This window comes from Leptodactylus fuscus, chromosome 4 (genome assembly GCF_031893055.1).
Source record: "Leptodactylus fuscus isolate aLepFus1 chromosome 4, aLepFus1.hap2, whole genome shotgun sequence".
Lineage (NCBI taxonomy): Eukaryota > Metazoa > Chordata > Amphibia > Anura > Leptodactylidae > Leptodactylus > Leptodactylus fuscus.
This window is the reverse complement of record NC_134268.1, coordinates 138,421,640-138,441,547: the sequence shown is the minus strand read 5'-3', so window position 1 is coordinate 138,441,547 and position 19,908 is coordinate 138,421,640. Positions and strand designations below refer to the sequence as shown.

Here is a 19,908-nt window from a genome sequence, read left to right as displayed (position 1 = left end):
GCAGATGGTTTTATGCCCTTGGCGGGATTTGAACACCAGGATTCCAGCGCTGCAAGGCTGCAGTGCTAACCACTGAGCCACCGTGTGGCCCCTTGGACACGCTATAATTTGCAAAGTCGTTGCAGCTTTGCAAATCGCAGCATGTCAATTATATCTACGGAAATGCTGGCGGCTTTCCCATAGATATAATTGTAACAGAAAGTCCGCAGAGGAAAACTCTGAGAACTTTCTGTTGAAAGCGCTGCGGGAAAAAAACGCAGTGCGTTCACAGCGCGGCTCTTTCCGTAGCGCTTTAGCGCTGCGATTATGGCCCGTGGAGCCTTAGCCTAAAGGTTTCGATTTTTTTGGTGTCCACTGTGCGGGACATAGGAGATGTTACTTTTATTCTTCAGGTTAGTGCAATCACAAAGATATGAAATTTAACTAGTTTTTATTATGTTTTAATACATTTAAATATGGAAAAAAAAAGTTGCATTGTCATATTCTTAAACCTTTTTTTCATATCCGTGTATGTTCGGAGCTTTGAAAGGGTATTTTTCAGGACAAGTTGTAGTTTTTATTGATAATTTGCGGAATATCTGCTGTTCGAATTACTTTTATATTATTTTTAGGGGGGGGGGGGAATATATCGCCTTGCCTTCTTCTACCCATGCACAGTGACTGCCAGCATTTTTCATATGTGTGTGTAATTGTCAGCGTGGGTGGAAAAAGCTAAATCTTTCTCTATGAGCAATGCCAGCATTTCAACAGCTTTAATTATGAATATAATGAATCAATTGTATATGAAGTAAGAAAACTGTAGAATTTTAGTTGATATTAAATTTGATACAATTTTTAAAAATTTACAAACCTACAGATATGTCTGCACTTCCCTGTCCTCATGGTTATACATCAGATCTGTGACTCATAAGTTTAGCAGCTTTTCTAAACAACATGGTTTAATGACACAAAGCGATATTTTAGTTACCCCATTTGTGCTTATGTGTGAGGGAGTGTGAATTGCAGCCTTTTGAGGCTTTTGATAGCATGCTCTGATATTGTGTTTAATTGTTTTCAAGACATATTGGAATTCTTAATGAAATTAGAGATTTTCTTAGATCTTGAACAACCATGCTGATAAAACATCTGCTTTGTACCTGTGACTTCAACCTCCTCCTATGTTCCCTCTCTTTCAATATTTCTAACTCATTTACATACCAACAAGAACCGGAATTGTAGGCGAACGGCGGCGCAGAGAAGACGATGAAAGGTAGGAGACGAGTAACCTTTCTTAAGGCTATTCCGACGTGGTACCTACAAAAAATTGTGTCTGACTGATAGGATCCCTTTAATAAGGTAAATATATATTATTTGCCATTTCTTACCTTCTGCTCACGTTCTGCTTGCTTATATTTTAAACTTATAAAGTTTAAATCTGACATCTCAGAATCCGTTTGTCGAGCTTCAATCAATCGACTAATATATCGATTCACACGGGTTCCTGGAGTATTGTGTATGACATTTGTAGAAAATGAAGAACGGTTCCTGAGTTTTTCGGAGGCTGTTCGTAAAGCTCTCCTCTAATATATCATAATAAAATGAGAAGGAAGACATGATTAACAAAAGTAATTTGTAGGTACAATAAAACAACCATCAATTTTATATGAAGTATGATGAATGTTCTTAAATTATATGTAAAAATAGTTTTTATAATGGGGTTTGATTAAAAGTTTTGCTCTTGTCTATTACACCAGCACTGGAATTTTCCCTATAGGTTTAGTAGGGAAGAAAAACTGCAGAGTAAAACTCAGCAAAAAAAAAAAAAAAAACGCAGAAAAAAAACAAGACGAACATCTACTGCATTTTTTTTCCTGTAGCATTTTTAGCTGCATTTCCATATGTGGGGCCTTAAGCTGATTTATTACCAGATCAAAGTTCAACTGTTGTCTATCTGGTTATAAATAAGCACAAGGCTTAGGTAACACATAGCGGGTCCAATGTGGAAAGTCCACAGCAGATATCCCACAGAAAACCTGCAATTGGCAAAAAGCAACCGAAATTACACCTGTGGCCGGTGTAACCGGATTTTACTGCTTATACATACAGCTGTAGAAGCCAAGAGAAGAAAAACTTTCAATTAAAACCCAATCACAAAAATTATTTTATCATATGCCACACAAGCACATGTGACCCTGGATGTGACCACACTTACATATCACAATAGACAACAATGGAGTGAAGTGCTCCACACATCCACACAAATAGCTGCCACCACCCGCCACTTGCAATAGACAAGACACTAACCCAGACCAATCACACCCTTTGGCACCACACAGTGATTCGCTAACCCACTGGAATACTAAAGATAACAAAGTTAAGTAATATTTTCCCTCTTCAGAATTGTGGAGACATCTCAGAGCCAAGAACAAGATTTCCCACCAAACAGTATACAAGTTAAAGAAAAAAATATACATATAAAACAGATCTCTTAGGCTGTATTCACACTGAGTAACGCTGGCGTTTTTTTGTGCTTATTTTTGCACATAGCGCCGCGTTAACGCCGGGCAACGCCACCGCAAAATAGCGCGGCGTTAACACGGCGCTACGTGGCGCTATGTGCAAAAATAAGCACAAAAAACGCCAGCGTTACTCAGTGTGAATACAGCCTTACTAAGTGTGGCAGTGGAGATTGTAAAGAAGTTGGATACACTACAAACTTGATTGTATCTCCAGGTATCTGTCAAAGGGACTCTTGACCATGACCAATTTTGTAGGGATCCTAAGACAGCCCCCTTTTACAAATTTCCCACCTGTGACCGGGGCTGGCTAAATAAACGCACCAAATCCACAGCCATATGATTTATTTTGTGTTATATATCAGAACTCTAGGTAAGGTAACTTACAGTCCTATGAAAAAGTTTGGGCACCCCTATTAATCTTAATCATTTTTTGTTCTAAATATTTTGGTGTTTGCAACAGCCATTTCAGTTTGATATATCTAATAACTGATGGACACAGTAATATTTCAGGATTGAAATGAGGTTTATTGTACTAACAGAAAATGTGCAATATGCATTAAACCAAAATTTGACCGATGCAAAAGTATGGGCACCCTTATCATTTTATTGATTTGAATTCCCCTAACTACTTTTTACTGACTTACTGAGGCACAATATTGGTTTTGTAACCTCAGTGAGCTTTGAACTTCATAGCCAGATGTATCCAATCATAAGAAAAGGTATTTAAGGTGGCCAATTGCAAGTTGATCTCCTATTTGAATCTCCTCTGAAGAGTGGCATCAAGGGCTACTCAAAACAACTCTCAAATGATCTGAAAACAAAGATTGTTCAACATAGTTGTTCAGGGGAAGGATACAAAAAGTTGTCTCAGAGATTTAACCTGTCAGTTTCCACTGTGAGGAACATAGTAAGGAAATGGAAGACCACAGGGACAGTTCTTGTTAAGCCCAGAAGTGGCAGGCCAAGAAAAATATCAGAAAGGCAGAGAAGAAGAATGGTGAGAACAGTCAAGGACAATCCACAGACCACCTCCAAAGAGCTGCAGCATCATCTTGCTGCAGATGGTGTCACTGTGCATCAGTCAACTATACAGCGCACTTTGCACAAATAGAAGCTGTATGGGAGAGTGATGAGAAAGAAGCCGTTTCTGCACGTATGCCACAAATAGAGTTGCCTGAGGTATGAAAAAGCACATTTGGACAAGGCAGCTTCATTTTGGAAACAAAAATTGAGTTGTTTGGTTATAAAAAAAAGGCGTTATGCATGGCGTCCAAAAAGAAACAGCATTCCAAGAAAAACACATGCTACCCACTGTAAAATTTGGTGGAGGTTCCATCATGCTTTGGGGCTGTGTGGCCAATGCCGGCATCGGGAATCTTGTTAAAGTTGAGGGTCGCATGGATTCCACTCAGTATCAGCAGATTCTTGAGAATAATGTTCAAGAATCAGTGACGAAGTTGAAGTTACGCCGGGGATGGATATTTCAGCAAGACAATGATCCAAAACACCGCTCCAAATCCTCAGGCATTCATGCAGAGGAACAATTACAATGTTCTGGAATGGCCATCCCAGTCCCCAGACCTGAATATCATTGAACATCTGTGGGATGATTTGAAGCGGGCTGTCCATGCTCGGCGACCATCTAACTTAACTGAACTTGAATTGTTTGTCCAAAATACCTTTATCCAGGATCCAGGAACTGATTAAAAGCTACAGGAAGCGACTAGAGGCAGTTATCTTTGCAAAAGGAGGATCTACTAAATATTAATGTCACTTTTCTGTTGAGGTGCCCATACTTTTGCACCGGTCAAATTTTGGTTTAATGCATATTGCGCATTTTCTGTTAGTACAATAAACCTCATTTCAATCCTGAAATATTACTGTGTCCATCAGTTATTAGATATATCAAACTGAAATGGCTGTTGCAAATACCAAAATATTTAGAACTAAAAATGATTAAGATTAATAGGGGTGCCCAAACTTTTTCATAGGACTGTATATGCAGGAGGAGCAAGATCGGCAGCACTGTATACAGAAGGCTTATCAATAACCTAATTATAGTATATTAGTTTTTTTTTTTTTATGCTAAACACAGTGTTCAGCTTAAGGGGAGCAATGTGGGGCTGGGCAGAGAGTAAGAGGCAATGAGCACCTCATTTACCTAAACGAAATATCAAGCCAATATCAAATTATACAGCACCAGTATGACAGTACTTATGCATAATTACTCTGTATGGCACTATGCTTATTTTCACAGGGGTATCTGAGCACACAAATGTACTAATATTGCACTCCTTTTAACACTAACAGTGTATCCATCAATCTGGCAATTTTAATGTCCTATGGTTATAGCTATATTCCTATATAGTCCTATGGTAATGGCTATATTCTTTTATACATACAGGCTTGTTGATCTGCACTGCAGTTCCTCAGATTTAGAGTGGGGGGGGAATCGGTCAGCGTGGAGGCTAGTCAAAACAAGAACATCACGCTTGTTCTTGTATTTGACTAGCATTAGCTTGTCAGAACAAACAACCCTGCTTTCCCTATGGTACAGTTTTTGTTCTATAAAGGATTTTGGGAGCCCTTTTGAATTTTGGCAGCAAGGCAAGTTAGAAGGGAGACACTATTGTAGAAGTCATCCATATTTAAATAGTATTCGTAGTCCAGTATGGGGCAAAGCCCATTCTATCCTCCCACTTCTATCTAGGACAGAGGGACAATCTGGTGGCTCAATATCTGTCTTTAAAGTAGACTAGTCAAAATGTTAATCGAGTTGAAGATAAAATGATCTTCAAACGGTATAAACCTCATTTCAATCCTGAAATATTACTGTGTCCATCAGTTATTAGATATATCAAACTGAAATGGCTGTAGCAAACACCAAAATATTTAGAACTAAAAATGATTAAGATTAATAGGGGTGCCCAAACTTTTTCATAGGACTGTATATTATAATGATAAGCACACCAAGTGATGCAGAATGCTGTCTTTTGCTGGCAATTGTGGATTTAGTTAACCCTTAAGTACTATCATGGTGTCTATCATACACCACTATCATAGACATATCATTATGATAGACACCATGATAGTACTTAAGGGTTAATATAGACAGAACACGCACTCAGATCTAAACCAATACATAACCACAACAATGAACAACATTCATAACTAGGCACATTACATTATACTTAACTCTTTACAGCATATCATATATGTTATTCCAGAATGAGTAAAAAAATGCTGCAAAGGTTCTGTTTAAAGGTGAACCCATTGGTTCTACCTTTAAGTAGAGCCAATGGACTCAGCTTTTGTGGCCACAGTACAAACCCTAAAGTGTATTTGTGTTACGTCTATATGAAACTTGTCTAAATTAAAAAAAAAATTAAATGCAACTTCAAATAAAATTCATGTAAATGTAAGCATTGTGTACCTCTTTAAAGTCCTTTATAAGCAAAGACCTAATTTAATATACTGTACATTTAACATACTTTACATTACATTAGTTTTAAATATCAGTAAATCACACATATGAACACAAACTATTTATTTACTATATATCCGCATATAAAGAATTTACAGCACGTCTTGTGTATATCGCAAAGCTGGTACTAATTGTTATTACCTTATCATCATCCTCACAAGTCATTACATTGGAAAAAGGGATTTCTGCCTTAAACATCTTACGACAATGCATGAGTTGAACTAAAAGATAGCAGACAGTCTTGAATTTCATCCTTTTGGCAGGCTTTATGTCAGACAGAATCAGTCCAGGAAAGATCTAGAAAAACAAAACACAAGCATTAAAAATGTCTGGAAGGAACATATTTTATAATACAGTTACTCCTTCCTGGAATCACTTCTGCTGGTATTACAATTGGGTGGTCCTACTGCCCTTATATAAATACACTACTCCATTTGTTCTCATAGGCCCCCACTCCATTCAATCACTTAGCTCAGCAGTAACCTGTACTCAAATGGCATGTGACTGCTGAGGCCAGTAGTTCACATTCAGTTTATGTAAAGGTGTACTCTGAGATCAGTGGTTGGCTGAACAGAACATAATAAAGAGATGTCATCAAAGACTGAAAACAACATAGAAGAGGAGTGCAGACCCTGGAGGAGTGGTTTCACTCTTTTGGACCCTACTCACAACTTTTTTCAACTCTGGGCACAGCTGGTGGAGACCAAGGTTGGGTTGCCTGGGTCAGACAAATTTACTATAACTTAGTGTGAGTATTATCTGAAATCTACACCAGTTTCTGACTGGGATAAATTTAATTTGATGCATAGGAGTTTACCTGAATTCTTAAGAGGCTGGAGTCTCTTAATAATTGGGCACAGTTAGGACTAGTAGGTGGACAGATTAAGATTGGCGTGCAGAACATGAATAAATGTTCCCCACTGCATGCCATGTTACCTATATCATAATTGGGACTTATGTGTGACACAATGGATTAAAAAAAAACACAGAACCCGTGATGCTCGCAGAATCAGACAGGACCTTCACTAGGAAGAGACTCTTGTAGTTAACCTCTGACAAGCAGGTTCTCGCTCACCTAGCTGGGCAATACACTCTACAGAGATATTTTACATTGCTTACATGAAGTTAATTTTTATTTATCCCCTTTGAAGTTAGCAGTACAAATATGGCAAATGAGTATATAAAAAGAATACAATTCTTTCATGATCCATTCTAAATGGGTGCATAACTAGGGTTAATGACTCAAATTCCTCACTTTTTCCACACTCCAACATAAATAGGCTGTTTTGTTATTGGACAGAGTCTCAGACCTGGAAAAGCAAATCCTCTATAGCAAAGCACAAGATACACAGACCAGGAAACTATACAGGAAAATAATAGATAATATACAGAAACAGCATCTGTAGCTTCAAGAAGTTAAAGAAGTAAAAATCATATAGAGGCAGAGGCAAAGTTTGAAGCTCTTAGGCCCAAATGCAAAATCTGTAGTAGGGCCCCTATTGACCTTGTGCAACTTACAATAGTGGTATATTTTATGGGGCAAAGGCACCTTTTGGGGCCCATATTTTATTTTTGATTTTCTCTGTCTCACTGTTAAAATTAACCATCCCTTAAAATTACAGACTGTTCATGTCTTTGTCAGTGGGCAAACTTACAAAATCAGCAAGGGATCAAATAATTATTTCCTTTACTGTATATTCACTCAGAATGTCTGTAAAGCACAGTAACACAATCTGGTCTCATGATATCACACATAATTAGAAAACCAAATGCGTTTTTAAAAAAATGCATGTAGTTTTTGAAACCCACACCTGCTTTTAAAAAAAACAGCATACGTTGTTCAAAAAGACATGACGTTTTCAATGCATGATGCTAATCATATTGATAAAGCATTCACATCTTTTGCATGTTTCTCATCTCCTTTACTTTTTCTATGAATCTACCATGCTGCCAGCACATCAGTGCCCATAAAACCCTCGGACCTCACGGTAGAGGCAAGAGTTTGAATGGTTAAAAATTAAACAGACAAAAAATGTGTTTGTCTATTATATGCCCTGTTCACCTCTGCATTGGTATTCCATCCGGGGGAGTCCACATGAGGATCCCACTGAACGGAATACCAAACGCAATTGAAAGCAGTGTGCTGTAAAAGCACACGGACCCCATAGACTATAATGGGGCCCATGTGCTTGCTGCCCGCTGCCTGCACTTTCCTGTCCGCATGATTCGGCGTCAGCGCGTGAATTGCTCCAAAACTGTAAGTTCCATCATTAAGTTCATGGTATCATTTTAAAGATGAGATTCTACTCTTTAAAATGCATTTTAAAGAATCAAGATATGTTGATGCAGTCCAGAGATATCGGCATTAGTAGGGAGGACGTAGAACTACGTGCTTGGCAGTGAAAGGGTTAAAAAAAAGGTGCTCCTCAATGACAGAAAAGTGTCTGCACATTTTAGTCATTCTTACGTCGCACAAAATACCCTGTACTATTTACAGTGACAAAACGGTCTGGCTTTGAACCCAATTATCTGCGATGTTCAAGCTTGGTGGAACGTTAATTTATAGGGCTCACAATCTATGTCTTTGGAGTATGTTAGGAAAACAGAAAACCATTACAACAAAATGTAATGTAATCATAAACTACACAATAAAAAACTATTTTTTACTTTGTTATACAACTATGAAGGTTCCTCTTCATGCCTAGATAGATCAACAGATATGTAAATTGATATTATTATATATATATATATATATATATATATATATATATATATATATATATATATATCTCCCTATATTATAAAAATGAATTTCTGTCTGTCTGTCTGTCTGTCTGTCTGTGCTCTAATGCGAACCAAACGACTGGACCGATCTTCACCAAATTTGGTACAGAGATACTTCAGATATCAGGGAATGTTTAAGATGAGACTCCAACTCGCTCGGACGTACCGTTGCTGAGATACAGCATTTCAAACACAGTGCCCCCCCCCTTAGCCAATACAAACCTGCAAGTCTTTCACTCATATTCCAACTGCAATACACACGGTCACTCCACATGCACAATACAACACTGATATCCAAACTGAGATACACGCATCAGAGGATTAGATACACAGATCAGCACACAGTATCACACGCCAGAGGATTAGATACATGGGTCTGCACACAGTCCCACAAACCAGAGAATTAAATACGCGCTTCTGCACACAGTTCCACACACTGAAGGATTTGATACGCGCGTCTGCACACGGTTCCACATACCGAAGGATTAGATACGCGCGTCTACACACAGTTCCACACACCAGAGGATTAGATACGCGCGTCTGCACACAGTTGTACATGCCATAGGATTAGATACACGCGTCTTCACACAGTACCACATGCAGTAGGATTAGATACGTGCGTCTACACACAGTTCCACACGCCGAAGGATTAGATACGCGCCTCTTCACACAATACCACACAGGGGAAGATTAGATACGTGTGTGTGCACACAGTACCACACTTTGGAGGATTAGATACATGCCTCTGCACACAGTACCACAAGCCAGAGAATTAGATACGCGTCTCAGCACACAGTACCACATGGGGGAGGATTAGATACGCGCGTCTACACACAGTACCACATGCTGGAGGATTGGATACATGCGTCTACACACAGTTCCACACACTGTAGGATTAGATATGCACCTCTTCACACAATACCACACAGGGGAGGATTAGATACACGTGTCTTCACACAGTACCACATGCCGTAGGATTAGATACGCGCGTCTACACATAGTTCCACACTCCAGAGGATTAGATACGCGCGTCTGCACACAGTTGTACACGCCATAGGATTAGATACACACGTCTGCACAGAGTACCACATGCCGTAGGATTAGATACACACGTCTACACACAGTTCCACACTCCAGAGGATTAGATATGCGCGTCTGCACACAGTTGTACACGCCATAGAATTAGATACACGCGTCTGCACACAGTACCACATGCAGTAGGATTAGATACGCGCCTCTTCACACAGTACCACACAGGGGAGGATTAGATACGTGTGTGCACACAGTATCACACTTTGGAGGATTAGATACATGCCTCTGCACACAGTACCACAAGCCAGAGAATTAGATACGCGTCTCAGCACACAGTATCACACGGTGGAGGATTAGATACGCGCGTCTGCACACAGTACCACACGGGGGAGGATTAGATACGCGCGTCTACACACAGTACCACATGCCGGGGGATTGGACATGCGCGTCTACACACAGTTCCACACGCCGTAGGATTAGATACACGCCTCTTCACACAATACCACACAGGGGAGGATTAGATACGTGCATCTGAACACAGTACCACACAGGGGAGGATTAGATACAGGCCTCTGCATACAGTACCACATGCCAGAGAATTAGATACGCGTCTCAGCACACAGTTCCACATGGGGGAGGATTAGATATGCGCATCTGCACACAGTACCACACTCCAGAGTCCTTAGATATGCGCGTCTGCACACAGTTTCACTTACTGGAGGATTAGATACGCGCCTCTTCACACAATATCACATGGGGAGGATTAGATATGTACATCTGCACAAAGTACCACACCAACAAGGATTAGACACTTGCATCTAAACACAGTACTACACGGGGAAGGATTAGATACAGCTTTACTCCAGGTATCCATAACAACTGATCACAGGTTTTTCACTGACATCCAAAATGAGATACACATAATCACATGACGCTTATGGACATACACACAAACCACATACAAAATACACCAGTGGAAAATTGGACAATTCTTATGGGGCCAGTACACAAACATAAATTGTAATATACCCGTGCGAAGCCGGGTCCTCCCTCTAGTATATATATATATATATATATATACACAATTAGTTACCATAACCTGTACTATAAATGTTCTGTGAAACATACATTTTGGGGGGATTTTTATATGTTTATTTTTTTATACAACTATATAAAGTTATATATAACTATATATAAAATAAATATATAAAATTATAAAATAAATAATATATTATAAAATAAACTATATATAAAATAAATATATAAAATTACGGTAACAAATGGTAAGTTACTGTAACTGTACTATATAATTTGAAAAGTTAAGTTTTTGTATTTTTTAAGTTTTTTATAGAACTATAAAACTACTATATATAACTACTAAATAACAATATTGGGAAGGATGAACAGACCACATTGATCAGATGGGCTTCTGACCTGATGACAGTCTGCCTGAGCTGCTGATCAGGTGGCAGGTGATTAGAAGCTTCCACAAACTGGTGACAAACAAAGATGCTGGGTGCCAGGCAGGGGAAGGGTGGGATACTGGGTAGTGATAGGGTTAACCACACCCCTTAGGGCGAGTTCACACCTGCACCCAATCTCCGCTTTCAGGTTTCCGTCTTCTGCTTGAGAAACTGGACAGGAGACGGAACCGGCAGTAAGTTTTCAAACCCATTAATTTGAATGGGTTTACAAAGTGTCCGCCCATGAGTGTATTCTGCCCTCTGTGGCGAAACCGTGTTTTTTAAACCGGACACAAAGTCGGACATGTAGGACTTTGTGTCCGGTTAAAAAAACCCGGTTTCGCTGCGGAGACCCGAAGACGCTCACGGACGCACACTGAATGCCGGGTTTCCGTCTCCTGTTGGTAGAAGACGGTTACCCACAAAGCGGAGGCCGGGCGCAGGTTTGAACCCACCCTTACACGTTCCACAGTATGGGATGACAGTTTCTCGCACGGTTATGACAGATTACAACGTGACGTACAGTACCAATATACTTCTCAGTGACTTAAGACACTGCAATCCATGAAGTATGGATATGTCATGGTGTCTAAATAGGTTACTATTGCAAATGTGTAAGAAGATACTGTAAAAATAGTTTAATTGAAAAAACATACCTTTCGTCGATGTGATGGCACAATAAAAAATGTTTCAATATTATGCTTTTTCAAAAAACTATTTCTTTCGTGACCATAACCAGGTTCAACTTCATAATCACCATTTAGGCACTCTAAGGTAGTCTTTGTTATATGAACTTTCCTAAAAGACAAAAAAAAAGAAATATTCAGTTATGTAAATGAATCTATTAGGCTTGATTCACATCTTTTTCCATCACTGGAACAGAAAAATGGAATGCAAGCTGATGAATGATAGACACCAACAGTCTGACAAACCCTATTGACTATAATGGTGATTTGTTACAACTCAGTCCATCAATTTGGATGAAAAAACACAGCACATTTTGTCATCTGTAATTCCTAACAAAATCTGCAATGATTGCTCCTACTGCTACCCTGAACATAGCTTAATTTGTATTCATGTGTAATATATAACTAGTCTTTACACACGCACTGATGGACTCTGCATATGGATGGACTCTCAATCAGTACTAACTAAATGGGTGTTGGATGATTTGAGTTTAACCTGTGAAACTATCATGGAACATTTTGATCAGGCAAATAGGTTTTAACTAGAGATGGGTGAAATAATAATGAGTTTAGTTTGTCCCGATTCGGTTTTTAATAAAACCGAACACATGGCTATTCGATTCAGAAAAACAAAAATAGCCATGCTACAAGAAAATGGCTGTCACCAAGTGTTTGACGACAAAATACAGAAAAGACAATATCACGTATACAGTGACTCACACGTCATGTGATAGCAACATCTAACAGCCTCTCAGCCAATAGACAGTGGTAGGTGGACCTTACAGCGCTGATGTCATAAGGTGTCATAGCTTGGACACTTGCGATAAGCCTTTAGTTGGTGTAATGTTTGACATGCATGGTCACTTTACTATAGCTAGGCTATAAGGAACACCACTCAGGAACTTCAGGAAATTCAGCAATAGTTATGTGAGGACTTTGAGAATCAAGAAATGATACACAGGCAGAGTTGTGCTAGAATAGAATTGAATATACAAAGAAAAGGTAGGTTCAGTGAGTGACTCCTGCCTGAAATCTGTGCTGCTGTGCTTACAGAGATAATTACCGTATTTTTCGGACTATAAGACTAATAGTTTTTCGGACTATAAGACTAATATAGTCTGAATGTGGGTTTGCAGCATGGCCGCGCTACTGCCACCGCTGGTTTTCTTCAGCGGCAGTAGCGCGGCAATCTGCAGGCCCCGGCAGCTAAGACAGTCCCCGGCATCTGCTGTAATTGACCGGCGGATGCCGGGGAGTGTCTTAGCTGCCGGGGCCTGCAGATTGCCGCGCTACTGCCACCGCTGGTTTTCTTCAGCGGCAGGAGTGTGACAATATTGCAGGCCCCGGCAGCTAAGACACTCCCCGGCATCCGCCGGTCTATTACAGCAGATGCCGGGGACTGTCTTAGCTGCCGGGGCCTGCAGATTGCCACGCTCCTGCCGCTGAAGAAAACCAGCGGTGGCAGTAGCGCGGCCATGCTGCAAATCCGCTCCTCCTCCACAGGTCCCGGCAGTCAGTTAGCCCCGGGGCCGGTCCCCACCGGCCCCATACCTTTAGTGATGCAGGCCGGCTCCTGCACGGCGAGGCCGCAGGAGCCGACTTGTTCCAATGACAGCTGGGAGCCTAATGAAGGCTCCGAGGCTTGTCATAGATATATATTACTATCGCGGCTGGTCTATGACACTCCGCGATAGTAATGTATAGAATCTCCCATAGACGGCAATACACTTGTATTGCCGTCTATGGGACTTGCAATCAAATGATTGCAGGTTCAAGCCCCCTAGGCGGGGGATAATAAAATAGTAAAAAAAAAAAAAAAAAATATAATAAAAAATAAAATAAATAAAAGTTCACCTCCTTTCCCTAGAATACATATAAAAGTATAACATTACTGTGAAACATATACATTAGGTATCCCTGTGTCTGAAAATGCCCTGTCTACTAATATTTTTATGTACAGTGAACGTCAAAATCAAAAGTGCTAAACTGCCAGGTTTTTCTCTCTGTTTTGCCTCTGAATTAAATAAAAGGTGATCTAAGCAATAAACATTTCCCAAAATGGTATATCTAAAAAGTACACCTGGTCCCACAAAAAAAACGCCCTATACATTCCCGTACAGCTGCAGGGTCACCTGTCAATGTGGCCTTGCAGCTGTTCCAAAACTACAACTCCCATATATTAAATATTTTACCATTTTTTGCCTGAAAATTTTTTTTCCCTATTTTTCTCCTCTAAAACCTTATAGTCTTATAGTCCAGTGCGTCTTATAGTCCGAAAAATACGGTAACCCTTTAATTGTCAATATCTCATCTGACAGTACTTGAAATAGAACAATTTCATCTCTTTACACATTCTTTAAACATACTTTTTTTTTGTTTGTTTTACTGAAGACAAATCTGTTAGTGAAAATTGTTTTTTTAAGGACTTCTTTGGACAAGAGCTATCATTTTTTAAATAAATGCATACTGCTATTTTAACCCCTTCCCGACATCCGCCGTATTAGTACGGCGGCCACCTGGTGTTTAACTGTGGCGGCGACCGGGTGTCTACTGTTTTATACAGTAGACACCAGTGCTAATGCCCCCAGTCCCCCAGTCGGTGCCCGCATCGATCAACGGCATTAACCCCTCCAATGCATTGGTTAAAGCTGACCGAGTCGCCATTTTCCAGGTGGCGCATTAGCGCCCCCATTTTGCCAGTGATCCACCTCCACCTCCACCTGGAGCAAGATCCCTAGTCTGTCTGAAGTGATTTTCTTTTGCAGGCTTCTCTACGCAGCCTGCAAAAAAAAAGGCATTTTTTTCCAATATATTGCAATGCATTAGCATTGTTATGCAATGCAATAGTGATCAGACCCCCTGGGGTTCAAGACCCCTAGGGGGTCTAATAAATTCAAAAAATAAAAATAAAAAAAGTAAAAAAAATCTTAAAAAAATAAGTATTAAAAATTCAAATCACCCCCCTTCCCTAGAAAACATATAAAAGTAGTTAAATACTGCAAAACACATACATGTTAGGTATCTCTGTGTCCGAAAATGCCCGCTCTACAGATCTATTAAAATATTTTTACTGTACGGTAAATGCCGTAGCAGGAAAAGAAGTCAATAGTGCCAAACCCCCATTTTGTGTCTGATAAAAATTTGAATAAAAAATGATCAAAGCAATTCCCCAAAATGGTATAACTAAAACGTACAACCGGCCCCGCAAAAAAAGATGACCTATACATCCCCGTAGTATAAAAAAATTACGGCTGTCGGAATATGGCAACTTTTAGAAAAAAAAAAAATTGACATAGTTTTGGAATTTTGTTAAGGGAATAAAACGTAAATAAAATCATATAAATTTGGTATCCCCAGAATTGTACCGAGACAGAATACAGGTGACATGTCATTTTGTCTGCACAGTGAACGCCGTAAAAATGAATCCCATAAGAAAATCGCAGAAATGCACTTTTTCTTCAAATCCCCCCATTCTGAATTTTTTCCAGCTTCCCAGTACATTCTACGGAATAATTAATGGAGGAATCATGAAGAAAAATTTGTCCCGCAAAGATTAAAACCTCATATGTCTCTGAGAGCGGAGAAATAAAAAAGTTATGGAATTCTAGGTCACTAGGTTAGAACAGTGGAAGGAGCTGGCCCAGTTTTCCATGGAAGATTTATCTTGTCGGCCTCAAATGTTGTTGCTGAGAGGGTGTTCAGTGCCGTCGGTGGCGTTATAAGGCGTTAAAGGATGAAACTGTCCACAGTTAGAGTGGGAAAAAAACACTTATCAAAATAAATCAGGCATGGATCTGTGAGGATTTTCAAACCCCTCAGCTGATGCCTCCAAGTAGTGGTGTCACCGACTCCCCCATCTTCCATTTACTGTACTGCTGCTGGCTGCTACTCCTCAATAGCTACTACCACTGCCACCGCTCAGTCAGACATGCTGTGTTGCCTAGCTCATCATATAATTCCCTACTGCATTGCCACAGCTGTCTAGTGCCTAATACCACTTCCAATCTGTCAGGAAGAAATGTCCTGCGGCCTGGTCCATCATATTAGTTCCTGCTGCACTGCCACAAATATTGCCACATGACTTTTTTTTAAAGCCAATTCCTATTACTTTTCTAGTGGTTCACAACCACAAACTTGCTTCCTAAAAAACAATAAGTCTTTATATCACGCACAAACCATCAAAGTTTAAGATTTCTTCAAAGGCTAAATTTTCTTCAAAACCACTACTTTCAGAAATATAGCTGTCATGTGTGTCTAAAAAACATGGATAAGCACCTTTTCCCCCAATAAAGGGTAATTTTTGGAGAGTTTTAAATGTTAAAATGCGTAAAAGTGAGTGTTAACACTGTGTATGGTTAAAGTCGGAGTTCATATCCATTAGTTACTGTTCGTTTTTTCCATAGACATACATTTCTCTGTCACTTTGACATAACTTCAGCTATGTTTGCATTAGAGAGCTAGAAATTATATAGAATCTACTGAACTTGTACAAAGGTGTGCCACAGGTCATATTTTATTTATTTATAAAGGATATAAAATGGGACTTTATTTGACTTTATTTGTGTGTTTCATGAGCCAGATTAGGATCTCTAGTTTGGGCAGTCCCAAAATTGTCAAGGGACACCTCAAGCTCAGGCATCTTGGGAACTCCCTCCTGACCTTCGCATCACCAGCTAATATGGACAGGGGGAAATTATTACCATCTTGGGTCACCCCCTACAGCTGGTGTTTCCCTGTCAGGATCAAAAGGTTCAGGGTTAACCTTAGGCAAGACATTATCAACATTCACATTTTCAGGACATGGTGACTTCTGCTTTTTCCCCATATCCCAAAACAGAGGAGAATCCCTCCCTATGATCACACTATAGAACAGGGACTTAACCACGCCCGCTTTGTGACAGGCTGTGCTAGAGGTAGTTTTTATAGTGACCTCTGCAACAGGATACTCTATAGTTTCACCATGTATGTACAAGCCCCCAATAGTTTGTCCACTGTACAGTGCAGGGTAGACCAGATCATGGTACACCAGGGTTACCAAGCTCCTATAGTCCAGGAGAGCTGGTACAGCTAGCCCTACTACAGTCACAGTGTATATTTGCGGTTCAGTTGCAATTTCTGCTGAAAAAATGGGTTGAGTAAACAGGAATACCCACCTAGAACTGCTGTAGTCCATGGGCTCAGTCGTCAGTGGACAGTATGCAGCAAAATTACTCACTTCATAGCACTGCCAACACCTGAGGCAGTATGGGTCTTAATTTTGAGACCTGGGTTAACGCTTTTAGTCTTAACTGCCTGTTCCTCCTCTGAGCATCTTCCCCTTACAACCTTCCTGACCGCCACAGTAGTAGGTACAATCTTACCCGCCTTGGAGTTAGTAGATCTGGGAGACGTCTGCAGTGGTTCTTCAGTGGCTTGGTATCATTCCAGCTGTTCAGCCGTTGTAGGTCCTGCTTGTCCAACCCAGCGCTGAATCTTAGGTGGAAGTGATCTGGTGTATTTGTCAAGTACCACTCTCTCCACTATTTCTGCCAGAGTGGCCTCCTCAGGCTGAAGCCATTTCTTTACCAGACAGATCAGATCATGCATTTGGGATCGGGGTAGGGAGACTGTCAGAGAAAGTCCAGTGATGCAATCTCCTAGCACAAACATGCATGTTCACACAGAGATGTGCTAAGATCTCACTTCTCAGTTTGGGGTAGTCCTTAGTCTCCTGTTCCCATAGGTCATTGTAGGCCTTCTGAGGTCCCCCAGTGAGAAAAGGTGCCACTACATCAGCCCACTGATTCCTTGGCAATTTCTCTAGCTTGGCTACTCGCTCAAAAACCTGAAGGTATGCCTCCACGTCATCTGTGGATGTCATCCTTTGTAGAGTACTCCGTACTGCATCTCGGGCGGCGGACTGTATGCTCTCGGTCTCTTTTGCACCAGTACCCTCTCCTGCTGTCCTCTGGTCGACCAAAGCCTTGCTGAGCAGTGTCAGCTTCTTCATAAGCAGCAAGTTCATCTCCTAATGCTGCGCCTGGACTTGCTGCTGTCACTTCCCAGCTTCCATCTTTGCTTGTTGCTGCTGTGACATTTGCTGCTGCTGTAGGATGACCTGCCCAAACTGTTTCACAAAGCTCTTCATGCTGGCAGTCCCCTTTTTAATCTCTTCTGCTGCTTTCACATATGAGAGGAAAAAAAAACCTGTTTGTCTTACTGTTTATATTGGGATACCCGCATTCAAGGCATCATATGTGGGTAAGGTAGGTTGGTAGCAGCAATGGTGTGGACCCAACCAGTCAGAGACAGGGACATGATGCCTGGTGCAAACAGGTTTATTTGGTAAAACAGCAAAAATAAATTAACCTTCACATCAGGTACAGAATAAGCAAAATAAAAAACAGCCTTAACTTCAGTCAAAACATCAAACAAAACCCTGCTTGTCAGAGCTCTAATTAAACAGTAAAAACTAACTATATGTGTGGCTTACTATCAACCACACGGAAAAAAAAGTAGCACAGTATAGTCTCAACCAGACTCTCAGTGGGTCAGGACAGACCCAGGCGCCTCCTCTTGTTCCCAGGATCTGCCCTTAAGCATAAGCTTAAGGGCTTTTTATGGTGCAGTAAGAGCCCAGGTCCCACCCACACAGTATAATTACATGCCAGGAAAGATTTTTTTTTTCAAACTTTTCTCGTCTAAACCCGAATTGCATCTTATAGTCAGACGCATCTTTTTATCTGAAAAATACCATAAATACTGGATGTGTTCAGCTGCCGTTCAGTTCGGACCTTTACGTGATGGTGGAACCAGTCAACAAACCTTTACTTAAAGTAGTTGAGTACCTCTGGTGTAGACACTGTCTGTGCTGGTTAAAAGATGATGATTCTGGATATGGATATCCCTTCTTATAATTCACAGACATCTATAAATTAAGTTTTTAACTTCTTCTCGACATCTTTTGTAATAGTACGGCAGATGTCAGGTCTTTAAAGATGTATTTTACAGTGGAGACCTGGCACTAATGCCCGCAATCAGAGTTAAGTGTGTGGTGAGTAAGGTGTAGAGATACCCAACCAAATTGCTTAGCAGTGAGTGAGATACCGTATATACTCGAGTATAAGCCAAATTTTTCAGCCCAGTTTTTGTGCTGAAAAAGCCCCCCTCGGCTTATACTCGAGTTTTTTTTTTTTTTTTTTTTTAGGAGGGAGGGTCTATGATCAGCCACAATATTAATGTATAGAATCTCCCATAAAATAGTGCAAAAGAAAAAAAAAGAAGATTTTAAAAACATAAAAGTTCTAAAACACTCCTTTTCCTAGAATACATACAAAAGTAGAAAATGACTGTGAAACACATACACATTAGGTATCCCTGTGTCTGACCTGCCCTGTCTACTGAATATAGGGGATCTGCAGTGCTCCTGTTCCGTCAGGAAGGGGTTAATAGGAGCACTGCAGATACCCTATATTCAGCCAGACTGAATTCCAAGTGGGGGGAAGAAAAAACCCAGTCCTCAAGCTCAGGGAAGGGGCAGACAGACAACCAAAACACCCCCTCCCCTTTCCCAGCATCTACTGCACCCAAAAACTCCGGCCATTTTAATTTTTGAAATTTTCCAGTAGCTGCTGCATTTCCCCCCCTAGGCTTATACTCGAGTCAATAAGTTTTCCCAGTTTTTTGTGGTAAAATTAGGGGGGGTCGGCTTATATTCGGGTCGGCTTATACTCGAGTATATACGGTATATATTTTATGAGACTAATTTGTGACATCAGCCCTCAAATAGAAATCTTTTATGGCTTTAAGGAGAAACAGCGTGTAACTATAAATATATACAGAACAAGTTCAAAAATACATTTATAATTTTTTTAAAGGGGTTGTCCAAGATAAACTGATAATTATTAAAGATGAGCGAGTACTATTCAAAACTCCTGTTTCGAACAGCACGCACCCATAGGAATGAATGAACGCAGCTGGTA

The 19,908-nt window shown here is 40.3% G+C and overlaps 1 protein-coding gene across 2 annotated transcripts in view; it reads right to left on the bottom strand.

Moving 5' to 3' along the window:
* Positions 1–19,908, bottom strand: part of ADCY1 (adenylate cyclase 1) — a 219,057-nt gene that overhangs the window by 49,127 nt on the left and 150,022 nt on the right. For both annotated transcript variants that reach the window (XM_075271083.1, XM_075271084.1), the window contains 3 exons: positions 11,918–12,059; positions 6,124–6,279; positions 1,365–1,559 (listed from right to left, as the gene is read on the bottom strand). In XM_075271083.1, the coding sequence (XP_075127184.1) occupies positions 1,365–1,559; positions 6,124–6,279; positions 11,918–12,059 (493 nt within the window). The remainder of the gene's footprint in view (positions 1–1,364; positions 1,560–6,123; positions 6,280–11,917; positions 12,060–19,908) is intronic.